This window comes from Coturnix japonica, chromosome 9 (assembly GCF_054131305.1).
Source record: "Coturnix japonica strain WE chromosome 9, WE-NBRP24, whole genome shotgun sequence".
In the NCBI taxonomy this organism is placed as follows: domain Eukaryota; kingdom Metazoa; phylum Chordata; class Aves; order Galliformes; family Phasianidae; genus Coturnix; species Coturnix japonica.
In genome coordinates, this window is record NC_140671.1 from 6,652,350 (window position 1) to 6,679,639 (window position 27,290).

Here is a 27,290-nt window from a genome sequence, read left to right on the forward strand (position 1 = left end):
CCCTCCATTCACAGATCATTAAGTAGCACTTGCTGACATATAAGGCAATGCAAGTGGAGTGGTTAACTTTGAATATTGCCATCCATCCCGGTGTTAAATGAGATTCAGAAAGTAATTGTCCAAAGAGATAGGAAAGCATTTGCCCTGCCAAATAACGCAGAGCATCCCAGAGGCACCCAGCAATAATGTTATGGCAGGGGAGCAGGGCTGCACGACCCCACACCCTGCCCTGTACTGCCCATGTCCTGCACCGAGCCCAGGAGGGTTCTCTCCCTCTGTGCTCTGTTGCTCAGAGGTTTTCCTTAGGGAATAAGAATCTCACAAGAGCTTGGAGCAGCACTATGCAGTTCCCCAAAATGCCCTGATAGTAAAACACCATAGTCAGCACCCCACAGCCAGCACCCCACATGCTCCCCTCCGTGCACAGGAGGATCCTGGAGGCAGCAGCACTCATGCTGCCCACACAGTTGCAGCTAACAGCCACCTTGTGCTGCAGCACTTCCATTTCAGTCCATAGCTCCGTGTGCTGCAGCCACAGGAGCGCCGGGGCCAGTGGAAAATGGGGCTCTGAGCTCATGCATCTTATTTTAGCTCCCCATCCTCTCTGGAAGCTATCTCAGGCATGTTTTGGGAATACAGCAGGTATTTTTATGAGTGGGATTTGCAAGGGTATTTTCATCTTAGGCTTTGAGACAGCTGGGCCTGCTGCCAGGCACAGGGAGCACAGAGGCAGAGGCAAGAAACATAAAACCAGTGAGAGGTAGGCTTCCTACTGGGGCTTATATTTAGCAGAGGGGAGCAGGAACACTTTTAAATGTCCTCGTGATCTCCGTGCCAGTGTGTCCCCTCAGGCAGGTCAAAAGGGCCAACCTTGACTGGGCCGGGGAAGATAACAAGAACATGTCCCCATTGCTGGCACTTGTGTAGCTTGGCGCACCTGGCACCGGGATCTGGGCACAGCACAGGGCAGGAGCTGCCACCATGTCCCCTCAAGGTGTCACCTCTACTGGGGAAAGGAGGGACAGCGCGGCCTGCCCTGTGGTGCACAACAGCTGACAGCCAAGTGGAGGAGCTGGGGCGATGCACGACCTTGGGGTGACACGGGGAACACGAGTCCAGCAGCTGCACCAGGCTTGGCCAGGGCCCGCACACAGCCATGTGTTGGTGAGCATGGCCAGCTCTCTCTGCAAACAAAATGCCTCCTTCTCAGGGAGAGGGAAGGGGAAAAAAAGACAGTTTCAAACCAAGAAACAGCCACTTTGTTTTTAGAGCATCATCTTTATTATTTTGCTCAGTTTGAATTCTTTTGTTTTGCTGGGAACGGACATAGAACTACTGCATTCCCTCCCCTCTGCCTAGAGTGGGAGTGCCAGCCCATGGGGTGCCCAAGGTTCCCTTGGCATCTCAGCTCCTCTTCCAAACCAACAAGTGCTCTCAGAAAGGGCCTTGAGCAAAACACGCACCTTCTCCTATAGCTAGTATTAATTTTATTGCACCAGGCAAAGTATCTTCCAGGGCACTCAGCCACAACCCCGTGGCTTGGAGCCTACTCCATAGGAAGCCCTGCAGGTCTCAGAGTAGAGCACACACACTTGGCCCAATGCAGTTGGAGGGGTACGAGCACACAGTGCTCCACCATTTTGGGCCCACCCTTGGTGTGCGAAATGGTGGCAGGCACAGCTGCACCCATCGGTGGCTGCGTTGTGTGCGGAGCTCCTGATTACATCTCAGTTGTCATGCCACTCAGCGAGCAGCAGCGAAGCTAAATTAGAGCAACTAATTGCACCTCTCTTTGAAACAATCAGGATGACAAATCAGTGGTAATCTCTTCAGTTCTGGAGAGAAGCTATCACTGCTCGCTTACAAGGATTAATCAGCTTTTCATCAGTGTTTTTAGACCTGCGCTGCCTCAGGAGGAGCCCCAAGGCCACACCAGCCAAGCTCACACCGTGGGGACACCAAGATGTGTGGATGTGATGAAACACCACGCGGCAGCCCTCTCATTTGCAGCCCTCTGGCAAACGCAGAGCATTCACAAGGAATGGCAATGGGAGCAGCACGAGATGGGCTCCAAGGACAACCACGATGCTACCAGACCTGCACCCACCAACCCAGCACCACTGGGAGCTGATCTGCACGGACTGGGAGGAGAATCTGCATGGCCTCAGGCTTTTTGGTTAAGGCTGGTGACCGTTTACTTTCCGTGCTCATTTAAACTCTTTGTCAGACTTATGTGACTTAATGGAAAGCTTAGCCTTGAATTGAGCATGTTCACACATTCTGAGCAAAAAAAACAAGAGAAAAAAAAAGTCATAATGATTGCGGTGGCATCTTACAGATCAGACAGGACCACATACATAAGTATGTGGTACCTCTCCTTTGGGTAATGAGTTGCAGGAGATACCTTGGCAAGCCATTGCATGGCAGGGTTCATTCCATGCGTCAAGAGCGCATCCCAGGGATTGCACCACAAGCACTGCTCTGGATCCATGGTTTGGATCCACCCCCCTGTTGAGCTGGAGCTGTCAGCAGGCACTGCTGGGGCCCTTCAACTCTTCACCACGGTATGGCTGTGCCCAGACAATCTGTTTGCTGCCTAACAAAGGTAAATGAGCAGCTCTACAGTCTCTCCCTTGGGGAACAGATTCATCAGCTCCCACACTTGCACTACACTTCGTGGCAAACCCAGAGCACTTTGCATCTCCCAGCTGTTAATGCTGATGATAGCAGAGAGCTTTTACAGAAAATGCATGAGATCATGCGCTGCACCAAGCAGGGGTGACCCCTGGCAGGCCCCAGAAAGAAAGACAACACATTTCTATGTGACAAAATGAACCCACTTCCAGGGAGAATGTTGCTGCTGCTGCCACTCCATCTGCACCACTGCTGGATAAGGAGAGAGTCCTGACCTCAGGAAGGGATGGTCAGCTTCTCCATCACCCTACACTGTGCACCCTCTCTCCAGACAACACCTCAGGGAGGGAATCTCTGTGAAAGCAGCAGTCTGGCAGCATTTATGCAACTGAATCAGCACACTCAGTGTGGAACACACCCTCGCTATACTCCCTCCAAACCTGTACACACCCTTCCTCACTCTCTCCATCAGTGTGACCACAATGCACCTGCCTGCAGACAAAGGCTGACACTCATCCATCCTGCCTCCTGCCAGGGCCAACCAGGTCTAGCAGGCATCTGGGCCTCGTGCTCTCACTTAGGTGCAGGTGAGTGCTGCTGCCAGCGAGCCTACCCGATGCAGCAGCTCTGAGTGGGAGCCTGCCCAGCTGTGAGCCAGGAGCTGGTCCTTGGAGTCCAGGAGGCAGCCAGCACCAAGGGCAGCATGGTGCTGCCTGGGGATGCCAGCTGGGAGGGTGTCCATGTGGCTCTTGGTTGAATTGCAACCTGTAATGGATGGAGAGAAGAGCGGGTTAGCAAAACTCAACAGGAGTTATGGAAGCTTGGCTAACAGCAGCTTGGTGGGGCTTCAAAGTCTGTGTCTGCAGAGATGCTGGCATCCAAGGGCTCTGGACCATCATCCCAGAGCAGCATCTTCCATCACAAGAAACACCAGAGTGCAGCCAGTTGCTGTGGCCCACAAAGGGCCTCAAGGCTGTGCTGGGATCCTGATGAATGCATGCCAATGCACCAGCACCCAGCACAGCTCTCTTGTCGTGCGCAATAGCTAGCTCTGCTAAGTTACAGCATTTAGATTGTGCCATAAAAATGCAATGGTGCACTTGAGTTACATAAAGATATAACTCTTGGAAGAGAAAGGGCTCTTGATGTTTCCCCATGGCAGGATTCTTAGGGTACGTTATGAATGTTAAAGCCAAGGATGGGAAGGGAAGGGGAAGACGAACAAACCAGGTGGCAGCACCCTCAAAAACAGTTAAACTAAAAACCACTGGAAAATGTAGAAGAAAATGGAAATCTCCATTACATTCCTGCTATCAAAAAAAACCCCAACCCCTTCTACAATATGCTTATATGTTGTAAACATACACTATAGAGCACACATAATTGCAATTTCACTTTCCAAATGACATGTGTGTGCATATATACAACATATACACAAAATATTACAGCTGTATTTAAGTCATCCTCATGAGCACATATTGAAGGCACCCAGGCTTTCTCCCAGTGGGCTCATAGCACGGAACCAGGAGCTATCCTTATGAGCAGAGCTCTTTCTCATACCAGAACAATTACATACACATTTTTCCCCCTCTTTGAAGACCAAACTCACTCCCACCTGAGCTACTAGAATTTGCCAGGGTGTTGCCACAGTTTATTCCGTGGCACATTAAGCTACCCACAGAACACAGCCCGATAAGGGGTGGGGATACAAAGCACTGCATCTGCTCTATTCCAGATGGATTTGCTGCAGATCTTCTGTTTGCAGCTTTACTAAAGCCAAGTTAATTAGAAATGTCTGAAAGTCAAAGCATGGCTCTTGCATGAGGTCGCAGGGAGCTTCCCAGTGTTCTCTGTAAGCAGGGCTCATAAACACAGCCCCTCCCTCATGTGCTGCCATCCCTGCCCGTAACAAAGACATTTCAGATCAAAGGAAGGGGTTAACCCCCACGCAGTCACTGCATTGAGTCTTGGAGGTCTGAATGCTGCCAACTCCTGAAAAATGGCCACCAGGCAAGCTGCTGAGAATAATCAGAATAAGATTGGAAGGTGTCCACATCAATCAATCACTCACTGACAGATGACTGGAAGCCCCCACTGTGACCGTGGACAGCTGACCAACTCTCAGCTTAAGCTGAAGTCTAACATTAGACTGTTTGCTGCGTGTGGGTGGCTGCTGCGTTATGACCTTAATAGTCAATCAATCTTGAGATGAGTGGTCTGTCTGGCAGAAACATTAATTATCCATACTATTCATGCATTGAAAAGCTTTATCTTCAAAAACTCAGCGTCACTTAGGGAGGAATAACAGAACCCGAAGCAAGAAAATAAGCCTGGCCTCGGCTCCCGGCTGGGAACAGGATGGTGTGGAGCAGCTCCAGGGATCAGAGCAGCCCCAGCCCAACCAAGCAAGCAGGGCACGGCCCTGGCTTTCATGCTGGTAACTCTTCAGCAAGCTCAGAGGCTGCTGCTGGAGCCAGTGCCAAGAGGAAGACAAGGGGGAGAGATATAAAAGGACAGCAAACACACATCAATTAAACCTTGCAAGCTGTTAGTCACACTAGTTAATAAGTTCTTTCTATCTGTAAAGTGCTCTTAGTGACAAATCCTTTAACTGGCACTCAGAGCGTTATTATGGCTTTCAAGATGCCTCTGCCTTTCATGTGCAGCTTCTTGTACACATGTGAGTGCTCCCTGTTGCGCAGTCTGTTTACACTAGTTGTGAGAAGGCATCATCAAAGCAAACTGAAAGCAACACTAAATGCTTGAGAAAAACAGAATTCATTCACTGCTGCCTGCTCTGAAATCGCCTCTCCCGTTGTTGGAAAGCAGCCGTCACTGCAGAGTGCAGTGGGAGGAGAGGGGGGACAATGCATGGCTGAGGCTCAGCTCACCCTGCTCCTAATGCTGTGGGTTTAGGAATGATGAGACCTGCACCCCATGTAGCACAGAACCACAGCAAGGCCTGGGTGAGCACCCTGGGGTGCACATCCTGGTACAGGAGAAGCCATGCCCAGGGCACAGCTCCACGGGCACCACTAAGGGAACCATCTCCTCTTCAGTCAAAGTCAAAGCAATTAGGCCTCTGCGACGTTAGATTAAAAAAGAGACAGCTAATCAGAGACCGTCCATAATCTATCACATTCTGCAGGCCACAACTCAGCACGCCTTGTCTGGACTGATTATATTCCCTGAAAAATGAACGGTGACTCTCATGTAGATGCAAGTTACGTTTCTGTAAACTCTCTTCCACACAAATTAAAGTATTCATCACCTTAATAAACATTAATGCTTAACGGTCATTCATTAAGTTCAAAAAGATACATACTCTTAAAGCAATCATTGCACATTTTTGGTATCCAACACACCCACAGCACAAACATCCGTGGCTTTGTGCATAGATAACAGGCAGGCTGCCTGCCAGCTGCCCCTGTGCCATCCTCCTGTGAGCTCCTGCTCCAAGATACAATGTGCAAATTGGACCTAGGAGGTCTACATCCACAGCAAGCCTCCCAGCATCACAGCTTGTGCAAGCAGCACCCCAAAGTCAGAGCTGCCAACAGCTTTGCACCCAAAGCCTCCCTATACTGTATCACTGCTTATCCATTTTGCCAAGTATCCTTGGGCTTGGGGCAGCTTTTCCCATGTGTGTTCCATAATGTGCTCTTGGGAATGCCCACACAGGCAAAGCCCTGCAGGGCTGGTGGCTGGCAGGTTACTGCAGAGCCCGCTGCTCCCAAATCGGGCCACAGAAAGTCCTCTGCTCCACACAGCAGTCACAGGGACTAAACCAGGGGCCGTGCAGCCCAGGAGCAGGATGGCAGCAAGAGCATTTGGGAGGGCTCCAGCCTATCAGTTGCATGTGATAAAGTTAGCTCTCATACCCCCAGAAGATCCTCTGTGCAACCTTGTCTCCTCCAACTGGCTCAGGGCTTCACTGCTGGTGTCAAGTGGCAACTTTCTGGATTTTGACCTTGCTGGAATTCGCTCCTTGTGGGGGGAAACCAGTCCATAAAGTTCCCATTAGCGTAAAAGCAGATGTAAGCACTTTGTTGGCAGAGTTCAGCAGCAGGGAAGCCTGCAGTTGATCAGTTCTGCCTCACTGGTCACTGCAGTCAACAGGAATTACTACAGAGGATTTCTGTGCCCCCTCTCCCGAAGCTCACCCTTCTCCAAAAAAGATTTAAAGAAACCAGCCGAGCTCAGGCACCACTCCAGTATAAGGCAATAAATCCGTGTGATTCATGCAGAGGGGAGTAACACCTCATCCAGGAACAGCCAGCAGGAGAACAGCGTGATTTTGTTTATTGTACGAAACAAATCTAACCATAGGGACTGGATGGTGCTTAGCATGAGGAGCAAGCAAGGTAAGACAACAGGGCACGGGAACAACGGTGTGTTCCTGCTGGTGGCTGGGGCTGACAGTGCTTCCCATAGGAGGGGACACCACCCACCAGTGTCCCCAGTATCAGGGGCAAGGGCTTAGCCTGGTACTGGGGCCACATTCCAAAGCCACGGCTTCAACTCCATCACCGACTTCTCCATCCACACTACACTGAAAATCAGCACCAACTGACCTGGTTTCAACTAGTTTTGCTTTATGATTAACAGTCTCTGGGCCCCTATTCACTCTGTTATTCTCACCAAATTAAAGAGCAGTCCCGGATCCTCGTTAGATTTGCTCACATTTGAGGAGTGTCATGTGGTCAGTAGCCCATGGCAATACACTAAATTAAAGGCCTAATGCAGAATCCACCTACAAGCCTGACAACTAATGAATCGAAAGCTCCAGGCCCCAGAGGACCTGCACTGGGATGAAGCCACTCCACACCGAGCTACAGCACAAGTACAGTCCCTGGGCTGTCATTCAGACATAAAGAGTTGATTAATTTTATTCACCACAGGACACACAAACAGCAGCATCTCCTCCCGTTCAGAGTGGCTCCCCATGCCGCCAGTGATGCGCTGTAGGAACAGCAAACACACTCCTTGCTCAGCTTCAATTAAGAGCATTCAGTCCCCAGCACGGCAAAGCAGACCCTCTCATTCATGACCAAAATGAGCCCCTCTCCTTCCCTCGCATCAGCGGCCAAGCGAGCACTGGATGTAAACACTGGGGCCAAAGCGGCAGCCATCAATTCTGCTCTGAAGCATTTCAGGTTGGAGCTCTTGTCTGGAAAGGTTCAGCCTGTTGTATCAGACAGCTCCAGTACTGCAAAGGTCAGGGCTGTTTTGGTAAGGAAATGTTTGCTGAAGCCCTTCCCCTCCCCCAGATTCCTGCTCTCAGCTTCGCACACGCGCTCACATTGCTTCAGCCTCAAGAAATGGAGAAACTACAGCAAAGCAGTGCTGCTCCACACAGCCTCATTCCCAAAGATGCAAACACAATTTTACAGTGGGCGGCTCTCCTGACAAATGCAGCTATTTGTATGACACATATAAATGTGTGTACACAATGGACTGGGGAAAGCTTTCTGCCTAAATACTGTCAACACACTCTGACAACATTTTTATTATACCAGCAAATAATTTGTTTTGTTGCTGCTTAATTGGGAATCAATATAGTGCCTATGCTTAATTACATCCCCCATTTCAGAATGGTCGGGATCCTTTCTTTTTTAAGCCTTACAGAGATTAGGGACCTAGTATTTAGGATTCAGCGAGCACAGAGGTTGCCCGTAGGAGAGAACAGCCCCATTAACAGAACGGGTGTAGTTAGCAGCATCATTATTAACTATAAACAACCCTCCTGCAGAAAGGTCAGAAGCACACTTACCCTTTCGGATCTGTAAACAACCAATTATTCAGCTCATCAAACAAAAAAACGTGTGAGTGTTTACATACGTGTGGTGTTTGCACATGTAAGTGGGTACGATTGGGTGCGTCTGTCCTCGCCATTAGACACCCCACGCTGGGGCATTCCTATATGCAAAATTGGATGGGAACTCTACATACAAGAGCCAGAAGAACCACTCTCTTCTTGTTGCAAACCCCTTATGCCAAAGGGAAACATCTGGCCTGGTGATGCAGCTGAACCAGGCACCACAAAAGAGCTGCTGCTTGCTGGCAGGCAGCAGCATCATGGCTCTGTCCAAAGGCATGGACTCATGTTCTCACAGTGTGCAAATGGACTGGATACAAACAACAACATCCTGCGCTGTGTCACAGCTGGCAACATTCTAACTCATACAATTACTTGCTTGTAAATGGCAACCTTTACACGTGCTTGACTTGTTGACACCCTTATGTACCCAGAGCACAGCCTGGAGAGCCACCTCCCACCACAGCCCCAGCATTGCTCTCACCCAGCTGGGGCTGCACAAGGCAGGACACAGCTGTGCTGAGGCTCCTACCTTCCTGGTTGCATGTTAGGGTTAGAGTTAGGGTTGCATTGTCTTGCATTGCATTGCATTGCTCGCCTCATCTCCTCTAGAGCTGGCCACTATCTCCCACCCAGGAGATGAGGTGGACATCCTCATCTCGAAAGCACACCCCTGTATCTGTGGCACAAGCAGAAAAGCAACACAATGAAGAAGTAGCAGCCTGAAAGCCTACCTTGAAAAGCACAACCCTGCAGACACAGCAATCAAAACCACTGCATCACAGGAGCAAACATCAGAACCTGGAGAGGTTGTTAAACTGCACGCTGTGCTTTGTCATGGGCACTGCTCCCAGCCATGCACTAAGAGTTGGGCTTCAAGCCTCCCCCTCCTCTCTATTCCAGGCAATGAACTCATCCTCACTGTATGGAGATGATGGGGCAAGAGAATGCACTAAAGGCTGAAACATTTATTTGACACTGGTGCACAGCCTACAAGCCCAGCATTTCTCCATCTGAGCAAAGCATGAGCACTTCTTTAAAGCAGTCTCTAATGCTAGAGCTGCATTTTAGCATTAATTTCTTCTCCTAGACAGACTTCAATCTCATTAATTTTAAGACACTCTAAGCTCTCTTTAGCCATCTCTAACATAATTCTCCTAACTTAAGATACACTAGATAGAAGTAGCCAATTTCATTTGTAATTGTATATATGGCCAGCAATTCAAATTCACTTCCCCTGATTTAGTGTCCTATTTGTATTCTATCAATAAATGAAGTTCTCAGGACCATACTTAAATGGAAGCAGCACTATGCTCTGATAGCCAAAGCCAGCAAAAAAATTTCATCACCAAACCAAAATGTCTTGCGGTATATGATTCTTTGACTTATTGTTCTCTCCTCTTCACTGCACTTGAATATTAAATGTTGTATTAATAGCTCACTCTTAATTATCCATGAGTAATGTACTACAACCAGGAAATTAATGGAGGAGAGCACCACAAAAATGGGGGGGGAAAAAATCTCACTATCCCTGATCCATTTTTGAATAGCCTGTGAAAGAAGGGAAGGCACACACACAGCCTTGGATGTGTAATTCAGCATCATTGCTACAGGAAGGTGTTGAGATCAAACCAGTTCCCACCGCAACACTGCATGCAATATGGACAATTTTAAGATGCCCCATCTGCTGATGAACCAGCACACGGCCAATGATACCTTAATCAACAACATTGCAGAGTAGGTCAAAATATGCCCGTCCCATCAGCTGTACATCATGCAGAAGGTAACGCCCCTATTTCCTCTTCCTCCATTCACCAGACCTTGATCCACAGGAACCTTTCAGGATCTGTGGAAGCAGAACCAAAACTTTTTGGAGTTTCACTCTTGCTGACAACACCACAGAACAGGCAAATAGACTGAATGACTGGCTGTAAGCAGGACAGTCCACAGAGGTGGGGGATGTCCCATGCCTAGAGGTGCCCAAGGCCATGGATGGGGCCCTGGGCAGGAGCCCACAGGAGGAGGTTGGGGCCGAGAAACCACTAAGGTCTCCTCCAACCTAAGCCATTCTATGATAGGATTCTATGATATAGATCAACCCGCTTTACAAATATAACAAATGCTTTCTGGAGCACTGAAATACAGCCTCATGAGGGCAGATAGCAATCAGCAGTGAGGAAGACAGAGGACATAATATTCCTTTATTGCCCAGGGGAGGAAAGCATTGCAAAAATTGCCTGTACTCCAATACAAAGCAGAGGAATCAGAGCTCTGGTATCCTGACCTGCTCCAAACTTTGTACAGCTCATTCATTGAACTGTTCAGCGCAGGGAAGGGAATTAGTTACTTTGTCTCTTACTCAATAAAGGCATTAAAAAATTAACAGGCTATTACTGAGTTTTCTTTGCACTTTCTGCCTATTACAGTGTTATTTAATGACTTGGGGCTCTGCTCTGAACTCAGCACTGTTGCTGCAAGGAACCTGTTGAAAACGTGCCCGCTGGGGAGGAGCCAGGTGCAGCACAGCCCCTCTGCTGCAGAGTGCCCAGGTGCTGCAGCATCCGCCACCATGGGCTCAGTCCCAGAGCTGCTCCAAAAGAGTGAAATGGTGAAGTGCCTAATTAAATATGTGCCTCCTATTGCCGGAGCTCTGCAGCAGCCATGAATTATGCAGCGGCTCACTTACATGTCAGCAGGATCACAATATTGATGAGTTATCCCGCGTGTAATCTGATAAAAACCAAGATAAACTCAGCAAAAATTGAGTGTAATATGATCCTTTCCTTTCAATAAACAATTTCCAGCACAGCGTTTGGATCGTCTCCGCCGCGCTCTTCTCTCCCTGGGCTCTCTTGTCACCTTAGGCAGCCTAACACAACGGCTCCTCAATATGGCCTAATACCGGCATGAATAAACAGCCAAGCTGGCTGCATTAACCTACAAGCTGTGAGACAGTGCTGGGTGTCTGTTAAACACTACCTGGGGGATATTTTCATGCCATATGGAATTAGAGGCTAGTGCTTTCAATAATGCTGGTGCATTCCACAAGGTCTGCTTTTTGGCATTTAGATTAATGCTGGAGACAGGGAGGAAGAAGTTGCCATGTCTCACACTGACTCCCTCTTCTCCGTCTGAACAAATGACGGATGGCAGAGTGCAACTCCCACTTGGAAATGCTTTCCAACGCTCGTTCAGACCCCAGGTCCTGACTCTGGCTTCCATAACAAGCTGACTGCTTTATAATCCCAGCCCAGATGCTTTTGCTACCCTGGGAAAAGTAACTCAGCTTCCTTCTTTAGTTGAAATGCATCTTTACAAGAAATACCTTGAGGAGAAGGGAAGTTATCTGGCGTTGGTCACTGGGCATGCAGCTCCAGCAGAGGACTGAGGGCTAAGGGAGGGCTCTTCTTGTTTCAGCATCAGTGTGTCCTCCCCTGGGACCCCTGGGGGAAGGTGCTCCCCCCACATCACTGCTCCCTGATTCTGCAGGAGCCAAGGCTGCCCTTGTTCAGAACAGAAGCAAAGCCAACAAACAGCTAACAAAGCCAGCAACACACCTGAGAGCTCTTCCTCAGTCTGGCGATGCTCATCTGGATGTCTCAGTGTATCCTCTTGCACAGTGCCCTCATACTGCCAGCTGCAGGAACATAACAAAACAACCATTTCATTAACAAAAAGTAGAAGCAAGGGGTGAAACACAGATGAGAGGTAGAAACACTGCTCAGGAAACGGAATGCTGAGTGGGAAAGCAAGAGCTAGCAGCAAGCTAGTGAGCTCTGTGCTCCACATACATCACACAAGAGCAGGGCACAGGCAGAGCAGGACAGCTGGGACCTCCCAGGGACAATGGCCACCCTATACAAGCAAGGCATAGGGAGCAGCTGTGAGGATGGGCTCTGGGTAACCAGCCACCTGAGGATGCCTGTGAGCCTCATCATCAACGCTGAGCTCCACCAGCCCTGCAGATAAAGCTGTGGGGAGAGCCAGGCACGGCGCTGCCTGCAGACGCCTCATTTCACAGTTGTGCGTCTCTCTGCGAGCGAGGGAAAGAAACTTTCACAGTTTTACTGCTTCTCAAACATTTTAATGCAAGCCATTTGGTGTAATATTTTTCAAAAATGGATACCAGCATGAGCTACATGCACATTAGCAAATGTCTCTACATTAGTATAAATGCAAGAAGAAGAAAAGCACAGTCTGACTCCTAATCCATATGGTTATTCCAAATAGATTGCATGGTCTTAAACCTTGGCTTATTAGACTGGATCTTACATATGGAAAGAATTAAAACGTTGGATTTACAGTGCAGGCTAATCAGGACATTTAACTTACGATGCCCCAAAAGACCCAGAAGGTCAAATCTCTCTGACACCTGAGCGCAGAGTCTGATCCCACTCACACTGGTGTAAAGCAGGCAGAAGCCATAGCACAATGCTGAGGCGTAAGGTAGAGCAGGATCTGACCTCCTGCACTCCATGTGAGCAAGCTGCAAAAAGGAAATGCCTCATTTCCCACCGACTAGTCCATACAAGCCCACAGACAATAGGGCCAAGTGTGCGTTGCCGGCTGCAGTCCCATAGAGGAGTGCTGTCTGGAGCTTGGGTTGCTTTGCTGAGAGCCTCCGTATCTGAAAAAGCCATCAGCATGCCTGTTCCTTCACTTAGAATAAAAGGTCACTTCAGGGCTCTTAGGGGTTTTGGGGTGGGGTTTTTTAGGGGTTGTTGTTTTTTTCTTTTCCTTTTTGTCCAAACAAAAGAATTATCTTGATTTTTTCATTATTCTTATTATTTAATACTTTGCTCTGAGATCACAGAAGCTGTGAGAAGCGAGGTATGATATCACTGTTAGCAAAGCCAGAACTCATGGGAAGCTGGATCTAGATTACTTACTTCTGCTAATTTATCTCTGGACAAGGCCAGACTCATCTCTGCTGCTTTTCTGCTCACCTTTCCACCAGCACAGACGGAAGCACCCTGACCTCCCCCACCAAAGAGTCTCTCTTGCACAGCCTGAGTCTTGCTCTCTTTGTTCTTTACACACATTAATTCCACTGATGTTGCTTCCATGCCAGTCAGTTGCCTTTTTATTACTTCTCTAACTACAACTTCCTCCAAACTTTTTGGGTTTCTGAACTTGGAGCAATGACAGAAGAATACCCCGATCCCCCCCACTTCCACCCTGCTCTGTCTGCTTTTGCTGGCTGACATCTCCCTGCAAGGATCACTTCAGATGCTGGCTCCAATTTATTCATTTTTCCAATGTTGTTTTTCTTTCCCCCATGTGAAAAGCTAAGAAGTTTTATTATGATTATTATTTACACTGTAAAGGATCAGGTTTTAGAAGCAGCATTGTGGGGCAGCATTCCCATGCAGGTACAGTTGGGCTTAGGAGGATCTGCTTCTCCTGCCTCAAGGAACACAAGTTCTGCAGGGAAAAGAGGAGCTAGAAACCTTAACACCCTTATTGCAGGGCTTGGGAAACCTGCACAAAGCTATGACAGGAGCACCAAGCTCTGCCATGTGAGGTTATTCTCATCACCCTGCTGCAGAGGCACGACATGGCTGCGAGGCTCTGGCAGCTCTTTGCTAGAAGAAAAAATACAGACTGTGAGCAAAAGTATTGCGGTGGAAATCATTTTCAAACTGCATTTCTTTGCCTTAGCCTGACCAAACTGAAGCAAGCCCGACATACCCAACCATCTGAAAAGAATGGGAGAATTGAAAGAAAAGGAGCAAACATCTTCCAGTGATATGAGTCCACCACTCACCTGTGCCTCAATGATGCGCTGTCAGTGTATTGCTGCTCTCTTATTGCCATCACAACTGCTCAATTGCAGAGTTCTTGGACATCAATGCTCCCGCACCACCAGCTCTTCAGATGCGCTCCATCCCCATTCCTGTGCCTCCATCCCACCAGCGACCCAGCAGAAGGCATCGTTAATCAGCAACGTTCCCTCTCCTGGAGGGTCACTCAAGGCCCCAGAGGAGGCGGGAGAGGAGAGGATTTTAATGGCATCAGAGACCCTTTAATGATTACGTCAAGTGGCGAGTCATTTATTAGTCTCCTTAACTGCCAGAAAACATCGGCAGTGAAAGACTGGAGCGCAGCGTTTAATGGCTCCTTGCTGCCCAGTGCAGGACGTGCACTGCATGCCAAGGCTCCCACCAGCAGCACTGGGTACAAGGTCCCTTCCTCAGCTGGGCTGGGAGTACAGGAGCCAGGACAGGTCTCCCCAGCTGCTCTGTGCTGTGGCTGCGACAGGAGTACCTTCCTTTTGCTGAAGGCACCGTCAGATTTGGCTGACAGGAGACGCAATGGAATATGAAAAGGCTACAGATGGAGAGCCACGCTCAGGCCAGTTACATCAGTACTGAAAGCAAGTCTGCAACAATACGTATCAGGGAACCGTCTTGCACTAACTACGGCTTAATTGCCAGCTCCTCTCTCCAGCCTCTCATTACAGAGAACTGGAAAAAGATGGGGAGCGTGTTCACCTTTTGCTTTTCAAGGAAATGATTAAACTGGGATCGGCTTTTCATCTTTCCCACAAAAAAAATAGTGCTCTGTCATCTTGTGCCCGCTCACCTCTGCGAAGACGAGATGACATCTCTGGCTAAAGGCCAACAGTTCTGCACCTCCTTGTCACTTTTAACAAGAAAATAATCCTGCAGAAACACTTGAAAAACAAATCGGTGTTGACACTCCTCATCTGCTAGGTACATTTTATGAAAGGAAAGAAATACTGCATTAGCGTTTGACCCCCTCACCTTCTTGACATTGGAAGAAAATAGAGAAGCACTCAGAAAAGCTGATGCTGGAATAACAAAGTAATGGGAGCAGGCAGGAGCTGCGAGCACCGCATGGCACACAGGCTGTACAGTGAGCCGCCCAGCCAAGCTCTGCCTCTGGGAAAGGAGAGCTGGAAACTCACTTCTAGAGAAGGGGCGTACAGGACATCTCCAAAAGGCTTTTCAGCCCTGCAAAGCGGGCTCTGTGCAGAGCACTGCAGCCTTCACATGAGACAGCTGTTGACTTCTTGCAGTGCAGGACCTTGTGCTTGCTCCACCCTCACACTGCCGCATGGTGCCTTGGAGCTACTCGCACTCACAAGGCTGGCTGAGCTCTGCGCTGCACCGCGCACTCACCAAAGCATGCTCCAAGCTTCTGGCTTCCGTGGCTCGCTGTCGCAGACAGCAACAAGAGGGCTTCCCCTGCTCCCAGTACTGCCAGCTGCCATCTTCCATCTGGGCACAGCTCACCCCATCACTCTGCCTCCTGAGCAAAAGTTACCAAGAAATAAAACCAGGCTTCATCTCCTAAGCAGCCAGAGTACACAACCACAACAAGGCACGCCTGCCCTTCGGACACAGCACTCAGCTGACTCTGCGTGCACAGCACCAGATGGTCTCTTTGCTTCCCAGCGTGGCCAGGCAGTTCTGCTGCCACCACAACAGCACAAGTCGCTGCCTGTAGGAGGTGGGGGCACTCCGAAGAACTCGCAGAAATATTTTCCCACTGGTAGCTGTCGGCCTGAGCTAATGCAACATGACACATATCTCACTATGAACAATGCACTGACATTCAAAGCCTGTTTGCCATGTTCCAAATCGTGCCATTGTCACTGGAGTGTGATTAGAGGCAGTTGGATACATTTCCCCTCTGAGCTCATTTCAAGCACCCCTTTGAGATGCCTGTGCTGTGGAAGACCTGGCATTCTCTCTGCGATTCAGCTTTGTAAAGGTAGCGTGGTGCCCATGGTGATGTTGGCTGGAAGCATGAGGGCAGGGAGTGAGGAAACTCCAGCAAAGTCGTTCCCCATTAGCATGCACGCTCACTAGCTGAAGCACATCTCGCAAAGGACCACGATTCCCGTATCAGCTCCTCTCCTGGGAAGACGATGCTAAATGCAGGAGCAGGAATCAGCTGCTTGTGCCAACCAGCCCCAGCCCCCCCCAGTCAGTGATGTGCACCAAGGAACAGGTCTCACAGCCACCACCACCGCAGCCCCCCAGCACCCACCACCTTCCCCCAGCACTGATGAGTCACCATTACTCATTTCCTACCCTCCTGCAAGTCCCCTCTGCCTCTCTCAAGGCACATGTAGCTCCAGCTGCCAGGTCTGAGACTGCAAGGAACAGAGGTGTGATCTCAGGTCATTGGGTTGTTTACTGCCGTGTGCTGGACAGAATGTGTTTATATATTACAACAGGTCTCTGCAAAGAAAGTGCATAAATAAAGCATGAGGCCTCTGTAAGCAGAAATGCTTTTAGTACAACTAAACACCCTGATCATCTGTAGCCCTGCACCGCCACATCAGTGGCAGGTCATGCAGCCCAAAGGGGTTGAGGGATGTATAACCCAAGGCATAAACCACACGGGAGCTGCTAGCAGGCACACTTACTGCCATCAAGCTCTGGACAATTGTCCCTGCTCCTTTCCTGGATTTTTAAAGGAGCCCCCAGACAACACCTCTGTGCTGCAGCCATCCTCAAAGCAGGGCCAGACCTGCACCCCAGGCCTCTGGTAAGGCACTGGCAGGCAGCAGAGACAACTCAACTGCCAACCTGCATGCGGGGAGGAAGAGTTGGGTCAGTGGCACATGGAAAGTCATCATCTGCCCCTAACAGCACCCATCATCTTGACGCAAAGCCTCCAGATGGTAGCTGGTATCACTGACGGTCTTTCCAAACAGAAAAAAAAACAACACAGAGAGCCAGCAGCGTGTCCTGGTGCCCAGCAGCGTGTCCTGGTGCCCAGCAGCGTGTCCTGGTGCCCAGCAGCATGCCGGTGTATGGTGAGGCAGATGGGAAGTCCCTGGGACTGATTCCCTCTGTGCTGCAGGGAAGGGAGCGCTCAGCAGAAAGCACCGCCTGGATGCCGAAATCCTGCAGCCTGCCTGCACCCTGCTTATACAACAGCGTTACACAACGTGGCATTTTAGCAGATTGCATAAGAAGGGTCAGGCACACCTCGAAACCCCAGAGCTGTTGTGCATGCTGGAACAGCCAACCTGCTGCTGCCAACCGCTCCCAGCCTGGCCTGGCTGCAGGACGTGCCATGAGCACCACGCAGGATGCGCTCGCAGCCCACAGTGACAGAGCTGAGGTTGTCCCTGTGCACTGCAGGCAGTGGGACCAGACGCCCTATAGGGGTCCCTTCTGACTCAAACAGTTCTGTGCTGCTCACACTGTCCAGTCCCTGAAAAGGTTCGTCCTTCTCCCAGGCTCCACTCTACCTGGAATAAAACACAAACCTTTCCCTACTTGCCAAGTACTCTCATTTACTGATACTATTTCCTGAAGTTCCTGATCCCAACTGCTACTTCACCGAGTTTCTACCTATCAGTACTTTGCAAACATATCACCTTGTATACCCAAATACGTGCCATCTCCCAGGCACAAGACTTTGGGGCTCCTTCTTGACAGACAAAGGAAAATGCTTCAATTCCTAGAGAATTTCGAGTCATTTTTCTAACAGAATCACTGGAAGGGCGAGCAGCAGCTTGACGTCATCTGTAAATTCCAGTCTCCATTACAGAAGGCAGCGCTGCATTCACCAGCGATTTATAATTTCTACTTTGAGCTGCTACAAAAAGTGAAAGCACAGAAAGGTGCTGCTGTACCATAGGTTTCAAATTCTAGTCTCCATTTCAACAAAACCCACTGGGTACATCCCAACGTGTCACAAACCAGGTGCCTACAGCACAGCACGTGGGGAGAAGCTGCTGTAAGGAGAAGGTTTGAGCTTCTCCATAGCCACTAAATCTGTGCTTCCTGCACCCAAGCAAGATGCCCACAACTTGGCTGAGGATTTATGACATTGGTAGGCTCTTAAGTTCCCTCACTCCACAAGGAAGTGTGAGAAAGAAAAGAAAATTGCATTACTGATCAGAAGCTCAGGGTTTCTGCCTGGGTTCCAATGGCAGCAGGTACAAAGACAGCTCAGCTGCCTGACCACAGCCTGCAGCATCTGCACGAGGCAGGAAGGAATCCCCTTTGCAATGTGCTACACGCTTCACACGCAGATTAATAATCAAGCAGCCACTCTAAAACATGATAGAAATATGCTGTTTGCTGGTAACCACCAAGAGAAGCTCCAGGTAATTACAATCAGGCTCCTACCCTGAGCACTCCCTCCCCCTGCAGCCAGGCAGGCAGCAGCACATAGCAGTGACTCACCTGGCTCTGCTCTGCTCCAGGAACCTGACATCTGCACACCGGGTGGGCACTGAGAACCAACCACCTGGGGGCTGGGAGCCTGCCTGTGGGCTTCCTCATCTCCTGGGCTGGTATTAGCATAGCTGCATCCTTACTGAGAACTCCCCACCCAAGTGCACGTTGGCCTTTTTCACAGTTGTATCCCATTGCCAGCCCACTCCCTTTTTCTTGCAACACTATTAACCAAATACTGCAGTTCTGATCTAGACTAACAACTGAAAACAACTTCTAATGCCCTTCCTTGTGCTATTGTCCATGCTGCTCTCAGTGACTGTAGGCCCGTTTCAGCCACACTGTTATTCCTCATTTCTTCTTTCATGCAACAACTTCAAAAGGGCTGCTGCAAACTCTTCCAGCAAGAAAGACAGTAGCCAAACCCAGCTCCTATGAGCCTCATTTCCTCTCCTCCCCCCAAATATAAATTGTGTACTTGAAACTACTAAAGTTGGCTGAAAATAATGATAACTGACAGATGCTGGGTTAAATAGGCCACAGTCTTTCCCTCAGGCCTAATTTAGACCGGATATCAAAATGATATAAAATATCATTGCTTGCCTTCACTCCATCAGGACATCTGCGGACAGACCGCTATTAACTCTTTCCTAGGAGTGTTGACTTTGTGTGTCAACAATGTGTGTTTCATCTATCTGATCTCTTCCTGCTCTAAAACACTGCTGGAGCTCAGGTGTTCCCCAGCAAAGACACGGAGGTTCAGTGCTCAGCTCAGCAGCAGGTAGCGGAGAAGGCACTGCTATGGGTCTCAAGAGACATGCAGTGTATGATGGGTCAGATGCCAATAAGAGGCTGACAGGAGTGATGCAGACCTTGAGAAGGGTTTCAAAATAACAAAATAAGGGGAAATTTGGATCTTTTACACCCTTTTTTCAGACAGATATTTGATTACACTTTCTAAAAGTTAACATCTCAATCAGTGATCCTGGAGCTAACACAGCTTGCATTGCTGCACTTCTTCCACCCCATACACCAGCATCCAAGTTTTCACTGTATTCCTTCACTACGCGTTGGTTTCAAAAGCACCCTGGATATGGGCTGATGCAGGACACGTGGCAGCTTAGCAGCCCTGAAGACAGAACCCAGAACCTGCTCACTTCTTATCATTGAAGAGCCAACACTTCATGTGTCTGGTGATGTTCCTCTCAACTAATTAGAATTAGACATCTAAAAGCTGTCCTCAGAAATGGCTGAATCACCCACTCTCTCCTTAATTGGAGTCCATGCAATTGGCTGTAACTAGCACACAGTTTGAAGTCAACCAGGAAGAGGCCCAACTAAAAAACCAAGATGCCAGCACCATTAACCCTTTTATTGCTGGTCCCAGAAGGACCAGAGAAGCAAACACAGCAATCTGCTCTGAGCAAGGCCTTATTCAGGCAGTCTTGCAAGGAAAGCACCAATGCTCCTGTTCCTAGTTTCAATGCAGCTCTCTGTGTAGTGGAAGCCATAATAACTTACTTCTAACTTGCCCAAAGAGAAGCCTCTTTGTAACACCAGTAAGCTCCTGAGCTTATGGAACTATGGAACTACTGGAGCTGTAATATATTAGCCTTCTACAGGGACAGATGAAGGAGACACATGAGGATAAAACCCAACCAATGCACACTAACAAAGCTCTACAGCTATGAGCAATTAGCACTGATTGTTCACTCAGTCATTATCTATGTTTTGTATGGATACAGAAAAAAATCCCTTGTAAGCAGGCCAGTGATGGGGTACAGCCCTCCACCATCCCTACTTACATCCATGGAATTCCCTTTGAAATTTGCCCACAACACAGGTTTATAGCAAATCAAAATGAGGAAAATGAGTGCCTGTGTGTGTTAGATGGGTGCAAGCAGCATCTCTATCAATAGGTACCAGCACACTGGCGGTGCAGAAGTCAGATCTAATCTATGGGCTTACCAGAAGGGCAGAGCAGTGTGTGGCTGCGTGGTCAGGCACATCATGAGTCATGCTGGAGCAGCAGCAGTGTTGGATCCACCAGCCTCGGCCTCGTGCTGACAACCACCAGTACTACATGTACAGCAGAGCACAATCCTCACTTCTGCACTTAAGGACACACGCAGCTCAGACAGCTTACGACATGTAATTAGAGACTGTATTTTAATGAATATGCACAAGGGGGCAGAGTCAGAGTTGTGCACCTGAGGTTAAGTTTTGCATATTTTAACTTTTTAGTGCTCAGCAGTGCAGTCTTGCTTCGTTAACTTGACCTTCTGCATCTCGTTTCCTAGGAGGCTTTTTGGGTTTGTTTCTTCTAAAAGGAAAAAGGAAGCTCTCAGGAGCGTTCTCTTGCTTCCAACCCACACCACCTGAGCCCATCCCAGCCAGAGCTGCATGCAGTGCCTGCGCCACCCCGGTTCATTAATAGGGCTGTCTGAGACATCTAACTAAATGCCTCAGGTTTAGCCACTTATAAATTTGCCAAGGGTTAACTGATCAGACCCCAATTTTTCATGGCAAATACATCAGGCTGACAACGTATCGATTTGAAAAATTAATTCAGATCCACTAGGTTATTTCTGAGAAATATTTCCAAGGTAGGCTCTCCATCTCTTCCATTCTCTTTGCTTTATAAATAACGTTCTGGGCTAAGAGCACACCTTTGTGTTCTGAAAATTCAAGGTGTGATGGGACAGTCCATGCAGCCCAGCCCTGCATCCCAACCCAGCAGCTCATTCAGCCCATAGAGCAGTGCCTCTTGCGGCCGAGTGGTCTCTCCTCCATGAGCAGACAGAACAAGGCAACAAACTATTTCATTTTTACTATTTGTATTTGACCTTTTTATATTGTTTGCTTTTTCCAGCATAATCTCTTAAGAACATGACTCTGATGATTTATAACAAAAGAATATCTCTATAGTGGGTGCCTTGCAAGACCTCTCTCCTGCTGCTTTAGAGTGATTTACTTTTGGATTAGCCTCTGATAGAGAAGGGCTCGGCTGACAATTTGCCCTCGTATATCAAAAGGGAAATCCTTAAGACATCACTATAAAACAGCAGGAAAGAGCACCTGCCTGACTCATAAACTTATATGATGTGGTTTAGTCAGATAGGCCATCTGCTTCCCTTACATACCCATATGTCCTTCGCTATTCCCTGCTACCTCACAGTTAACTCCACTGATTTTCCTCCTCACTTCTGCAAAGCTGAAATAAAAAGAAATGAATCGAATGATGGATTCACGCAGATGGAACAAGTGGCCACTGTCTCTTCTGCCTAGTTGATGCAATAAATAATGACAGTGAAGATGAGGAAACACACATCTTCTCGTAATTAGATCCATGTTATAAACATAATGTGCCCTATCTCACACCTGGGTGGCTCGGCCGCACCAGGTAAGGTATCTCTGCTCCTCACTCCTGGCCCAGCCTCTGCTCTGGGGCAGGCAGAAGGTTGTCCAGCCACCACCACACCTACAGGAAAGATGTGGACCAAGGAGATTCCCAGGATAGGAAGATCCTGCCTTGCAGTTACCTACTGAGAGATTTACAGAGCCAAACCATCACCATCAATAACCACGGATTAACTATGCTTCCAAGAACTTGCCTATTTCCCTTTCAAAACCATTTCAGTTTTAGATGCTGTACCAATCTGCACCAATCAGCCACAATAACACAGTGAAACACCATGCTATAAAAGTCACAAACCCACTAACTTTGTTACACCCCAACTTCTGACTGTGCAAGCACAGCAAGGCCGAGGTTCAGAGAAGGAATGGCAGCGAGTTGGCCTCGTGTGCTGCTGCCCGCTTGATTCACAATGCACCCTGTGCAGTAATTCCAAATGAAAAATGCATTTGAAGTAAACATCGTCAGCCAACAGGTAATGCACAGCCAGCAAAACAGAGCCCTGGTGCCAGCCAGGCAGGATGTGGTGAGCTGTCAGCATGTGCTGCAGGGCCTGCTCCTAGATCATGTACAAATTTCTTACAACCAAGGCTTTGGGTGTTCATTTTTTCCCCTCTGCAATAGGGTAAAGCAGGCAGAGGTTTTTCCAGCTCTCTGGAGAGCTGCCTGTAGCCTACCACAGAGTGGATAAAAACCTGCATAAAAAGACCACCCAAGGGACTGGGAAAAGTGGTCCCCACAGAGACATTTTGTTTAGAAAGGCTGAAGCACAGACAATTACCCGAGGCAGAAAAAAACAACGGCACAAAATTTCCCACCCTGTGCTCTTGGAGCACCGTTCCCAGCAGCGCCTGCAGCTGAGCTGCCACCATGGGAGGAGGCACAGAGAATGTGTGTGTGCAGATGTGCATGCCTGTATATATTGTCCTTACGGAAAGGCAGGGATGTACGAGGCACAGGAAGCAGCCCCCTGCCCAAATACTTCACACTGATCCCCCCCTTAGAAATTATTGCTCGTTAACACTGTTGAGCAAATGACCTCGATCAAGCAGCCGATCTCAAAAGACATCCACTGATTGCAACACCTTGCAGCCAGCTCACCAGAAACACATCCCTCACCCCAGCCTGCCCCCAGCAAACACTGACAAGGATGGTCTTGCACAATGGGTGAGACACCTCCCTGGGCACCGCCTCCCCAACACACACCTGGCAGCTGTGCGTCTGTTTGTCTTTCCCTGTGTCCATTCACATGTCCATGTGTCTGCGTGTCCATCCCTGTGTCCGTGTGTCTGTCCCACCAGTGATGGGGACGCAGGACAGCTCACAGACAGCAGGGCAGGACTGGTGAAGTTCACTCTGCTCCCACCAGCATCCAAGGACATCCTGAAATTCAGAGAAAATTCAAAGTGGAAAAAGCATCACATTAACCTCCTTAATTTTTCATTTCTGACACAGATTGTTTTCTCCTCGTTTCAAAGAATTTCAAGCTAATGTCTGGAGGGCAGAAAAAATCCATTTCCCAATATGCCTGCTGCAGCTTTTTCACCAATCGACTGCCCTTCCTGGTACAATCACTGGGACATTGATTTTTTTCTATTTTATTTTATTTATTTTTTTTGCTGGAGCATCATCCAAAAATCTATCAATGCATCTTTTTTTTTAAAAAAAAAAAATAAATAAAATAAAATACCAGCACTCTAAGACGAGCTGCTTCCTCTATCCTTCAGCCCCAGTGCTGCACAAAACCCTTTGCCCAGTGCCTACCCCCCCAAGAAGCATTGCCCACCCAGGGCTGGGCCACCACTGCTGTGCCCTGGAGCCACACAGAGGCTCTGCCCACTTCTTGGCTCCCTGATGTAGCTTAGGACATAGGGCAGTGGAGGCACAGAGCTCCTCTGCCATAGAGCTGCCCAGGGTTACCCATACATAAAGCTGTTGTTCTGCTAGGCATGGCAATAACTGCCTCCTATCACTATGCTAAGTAAACATTTTACTCAACAGACTTGGCACTTATTAAGCACCTGGGAGAGAGGCTGCCTTGTGTTGTCCAAAACACTCTTAATTACTGTTTAATCAAGATCTCTTCCCCTCTAGAAAAAAAAAACTAAAAAATTAAAAAGGCAAAAAAAAAAAAAAAAGAAAAAAAATATAAAAGCTGAAGCAAAACATTTGCATGTATTTTCCAGTGCAATCGCATTACACATCTCTGTGACAAGCAAATTCTTGGCAGTGCTTCGCAGGAACGCGCTGCCTGTGCAGGAGCATCGCAGCACAGTGTGCTAATCCAAATAGCCCGAGGTCTCCCTTTCCCTAGGTAAGGGAAGGAACCAGGAGGATTTCCTGGCACATGGACTAATGCTATCAAAAGCTCCTTTTATTTGTTGTTGACACGTGTATAACAGTTGAAGAATTGCTAAATAACCTTGTAATATCTTGATTTATGGATTATTCTTCCATACGAGTAGCACATGGTAAGGACAGCACGTATCCATTCCCACGTTATCTCCCTGCTGGAGTGCTGACTGCTGCACGCACCCACAGATCCCAGGCCATGCAGTGCTGCATGGGATGCCCAATCCTTAATGCTGGAGAGGGTGAATGCACCAAGAGCCGTGTGTGCACAAATCTCTTCTCACAATTGCTGCAGCTGGATTTTCTCTGCAGGCAGATGAGGAGCATGCCCAGCAATCTGCAGCTGTGCTTCCAGGGGACAAAGACATGGAGCAAGCAGAGCCATGATCAGCATGGATGCTGCATCCCAAGCCCAGGAACCAGTGCAGGTGATGGATCAGTGATGGCATACGACTTCGAATAATTTTGACAAATGCTATTCTTCCTGCTTAACCCAGAACATCAGGTTAAATCACCCCATGTGATCTTTAGAGGAAGGTAAAACAGAGTTCTACAATAGAAGACACCCACACTGCGACGTGATCAAACCATTCCCCCAGAGCTTCCATTCTGTTCAGGAGATTCAAAGAACTTCATAACGATGAGCTTTGGGAGTAAGGCAAGAGCTTGCAGAAGAGCTGGGCATAGAAGTTTGTTCCTCCAGGATGAGTGAGGCAGCTCTGTGTATAAGGATCTGAGTACTCATCAGAGGCTGACTCATTTTCCCACTTTAATGAACGACTGAATTTCTTTAGTTTCTCCTCCCTGTCCACTGTACAGAGGTCACCCACACACGGACAGCAGCAACTAGACATGTGCATGTCTATGTTCACGTCACAACCATCTGAACTGGAGTTGTTCAGATGAGCCTAACAGCAGTCTCCAGCTCCAAAATATCATACAAATACTAACCCGAGCCTGTCCTGCTCCTCAGATGCAAGCCAAACTAGTTCAAGATAATCTCCATTCTCAGCCCACTTACCAAATAGATCTCATGGCAAGCATGTGCTAACTCTTGATCTAGGGAACACGTCCAAGGAAAACAGCTGCTCGAGGCTCTGCTGAGAACAAACACCGTGTGCTAAAGGAGTCCCCAGCCTGACACCGAGCCTGAACGCCAGCCCGGAGGTTTAAGTGGGGACAGATGAAAACCCAAAGCACGCTCCCTCCTGAGTGCCTCCAAAGGAAGCCCTGAATGGACACAAAGAAGGGGCCTGTGGCAGCTCGCAGCAAACCCAGCCCAGCACAGTCCTTTGCAGTTTGCACGTCCCCAGACCAGCCACACAAACGCCATGGACTGAAGCCCTACAGATGGGAGAGCCCACCCCACAGCCCTGCACAGAACAGTGCTGCTGCCCCAGGCACGCTCCCAGCTGGGCACAGAAGGGAGCCTGAGCCAGCACGAAGGAAAAACCCCCCATCAAAACCTTGGAAGGGCATAAAATGAACTTTCCCGAAGAATGGGAACAATTTGAAAAACAAAATAAACGTAAATCTTCCTTTCACAAGCTGGGAATGGGGCCAGGAAAACCAGCCAGGCAAGGGGTTAATGCCCTGCCCAGCCCTCTGCATGATGCTCCCTCCACTGCTGTTCCGCAGAGCTTTATTGCCTCATGGAGATGCACACCAGGAGCAATGGCCACCTGCTGCTCTGCCATTGAAAGAGACTTACTTCACATCTTTCCAGTTGTAAAACTGCCACCTGACTTCATTGATTTCTCCCTCCTTACTTCTCCAAAATGTTTAGAACCTACAGAAAAGACAACAAAAACCAGTTTGGGTTTAGGGCACAAAGACCTGCAAGTGTTTTTTCCACAGTTCAGATCCAAGTGATGTTAAAGGCCACTCGTTTTCACGTCCTCCTTCCCTCCTCCTAGCTGGGAGCACCAGAAACCATGAGAACAGCCTTCCTTGGAGTGTTTTGCCTGGCTGACCAGGGTGCCAAGGGTCTTTGGAGGAAGCTCACATCCATGCAGCCATACCCCAACATCTCATCAACACACAAATCCCCACCTAAAGCCAAAGTCTGGTGTAGGAGACATGCGTACGGTTCCTGCTGAACTCACAAGAGGATTGCTCTGGGCCTGTTTAGCAAAGTCCTAGCACAATAGTGCTGTAAGGCCCTTAATTACACTGTGCTTGAGCAGCATTCCTTGGCCCAGTAAAGCACACCAGCAGTATGAAACATGAATGCTGGCCAAGCTTTGTTTCCCTGTTCCTGTCTCCTGAGCCCACAAGGAACATCTGGTTGCCTTCCCTCCATTGCAGAGGGTGGGCATGGGTGGGTCCTACTGACAGCAGCACAGCTACAGCTAACAGCACACCCAGCAGCCTATTGATCAACACAAGACAAGGACGTGCTTGGAGAGGTGCCTGTAAGACTTTTGCCATGCTGGCAGCAGAAGCAAGGGACATAGAAATGAGGATCTGCATGAATGTAAGCACTGCAAAGAAAACCAGGATAATAGCAGATAAAAGACATTTGACCATAGCTTGCAGGGAAAGTAGTCAACTGCTTCCTCGCCTCTACAGACAAGTGAAAAACCATGGCATTTGGCTGTAAGACACATCCTGGGCTCTGCCAGGACACGAGCACCCATTCAGAGGGGCTTTAAGCACAGCACAGATGGTAGAAGAAGGCACGAAACTGATTTGAATGGAAAGGCACCCCCATAAAGCAGCAGCCAGCACCCCACAGTCTGTGCTTGGTCTTAGAAGGGCTCAAACACTCTCTTTCACAACAGTCTCACAAATAAACACCCTGCTTGTCTAAAGCAGAGAGACCTGGCTCAGTTTGCAAGGGACATTAACCAGGTAAGATACACATCACCAAAGCAGGTGAGGATCCTCTCTTGCACCCAGG

At 48.7% G+C, this 27,290-nt stretch overlaps 1 protein-coding gene across 2 annotated transcripts in view; it reads right to left on the minus strand.

Moving 5' to 3' along the window:
* Positions 1-1,258: 1,258 nt before the first annotated feature.
* The window catches only part of LOC146759657 (uncharacterized), a 28,709-nt gene continuing 2,677 nt past the window's right edge, over positions 1,259-27,290 (minus strand). The window contains exons 1-3 of one of the 2 annotated variants that reach the window (XM_085556008.1): positions 14,220-14,441; positions 12,010-12,089; positions 1,259-3,399 (exon numbers count right to left, since the gene is read on the minus strand). In XM_085556008.1, the coding sequence (XP_085412134.1) occupies positions 3,212-3,399; positions 12,010-12,089; positions 14,220-14,269 (318 nt within the window). In that variant the 5' untranslated portion in view covers positions 14,270-14,441 and the 3' untranslated portion in view covers positions 1,259-3,211. Of the gene's footprint in view, positions 3,400-12,009; positions 12,090-14,219; positions 14,442-23,242; positions 23,420-27,290 lie in introns of those variants that run through there. The other variant, XM_085556007.1, reaches the window with a different exon arrangement.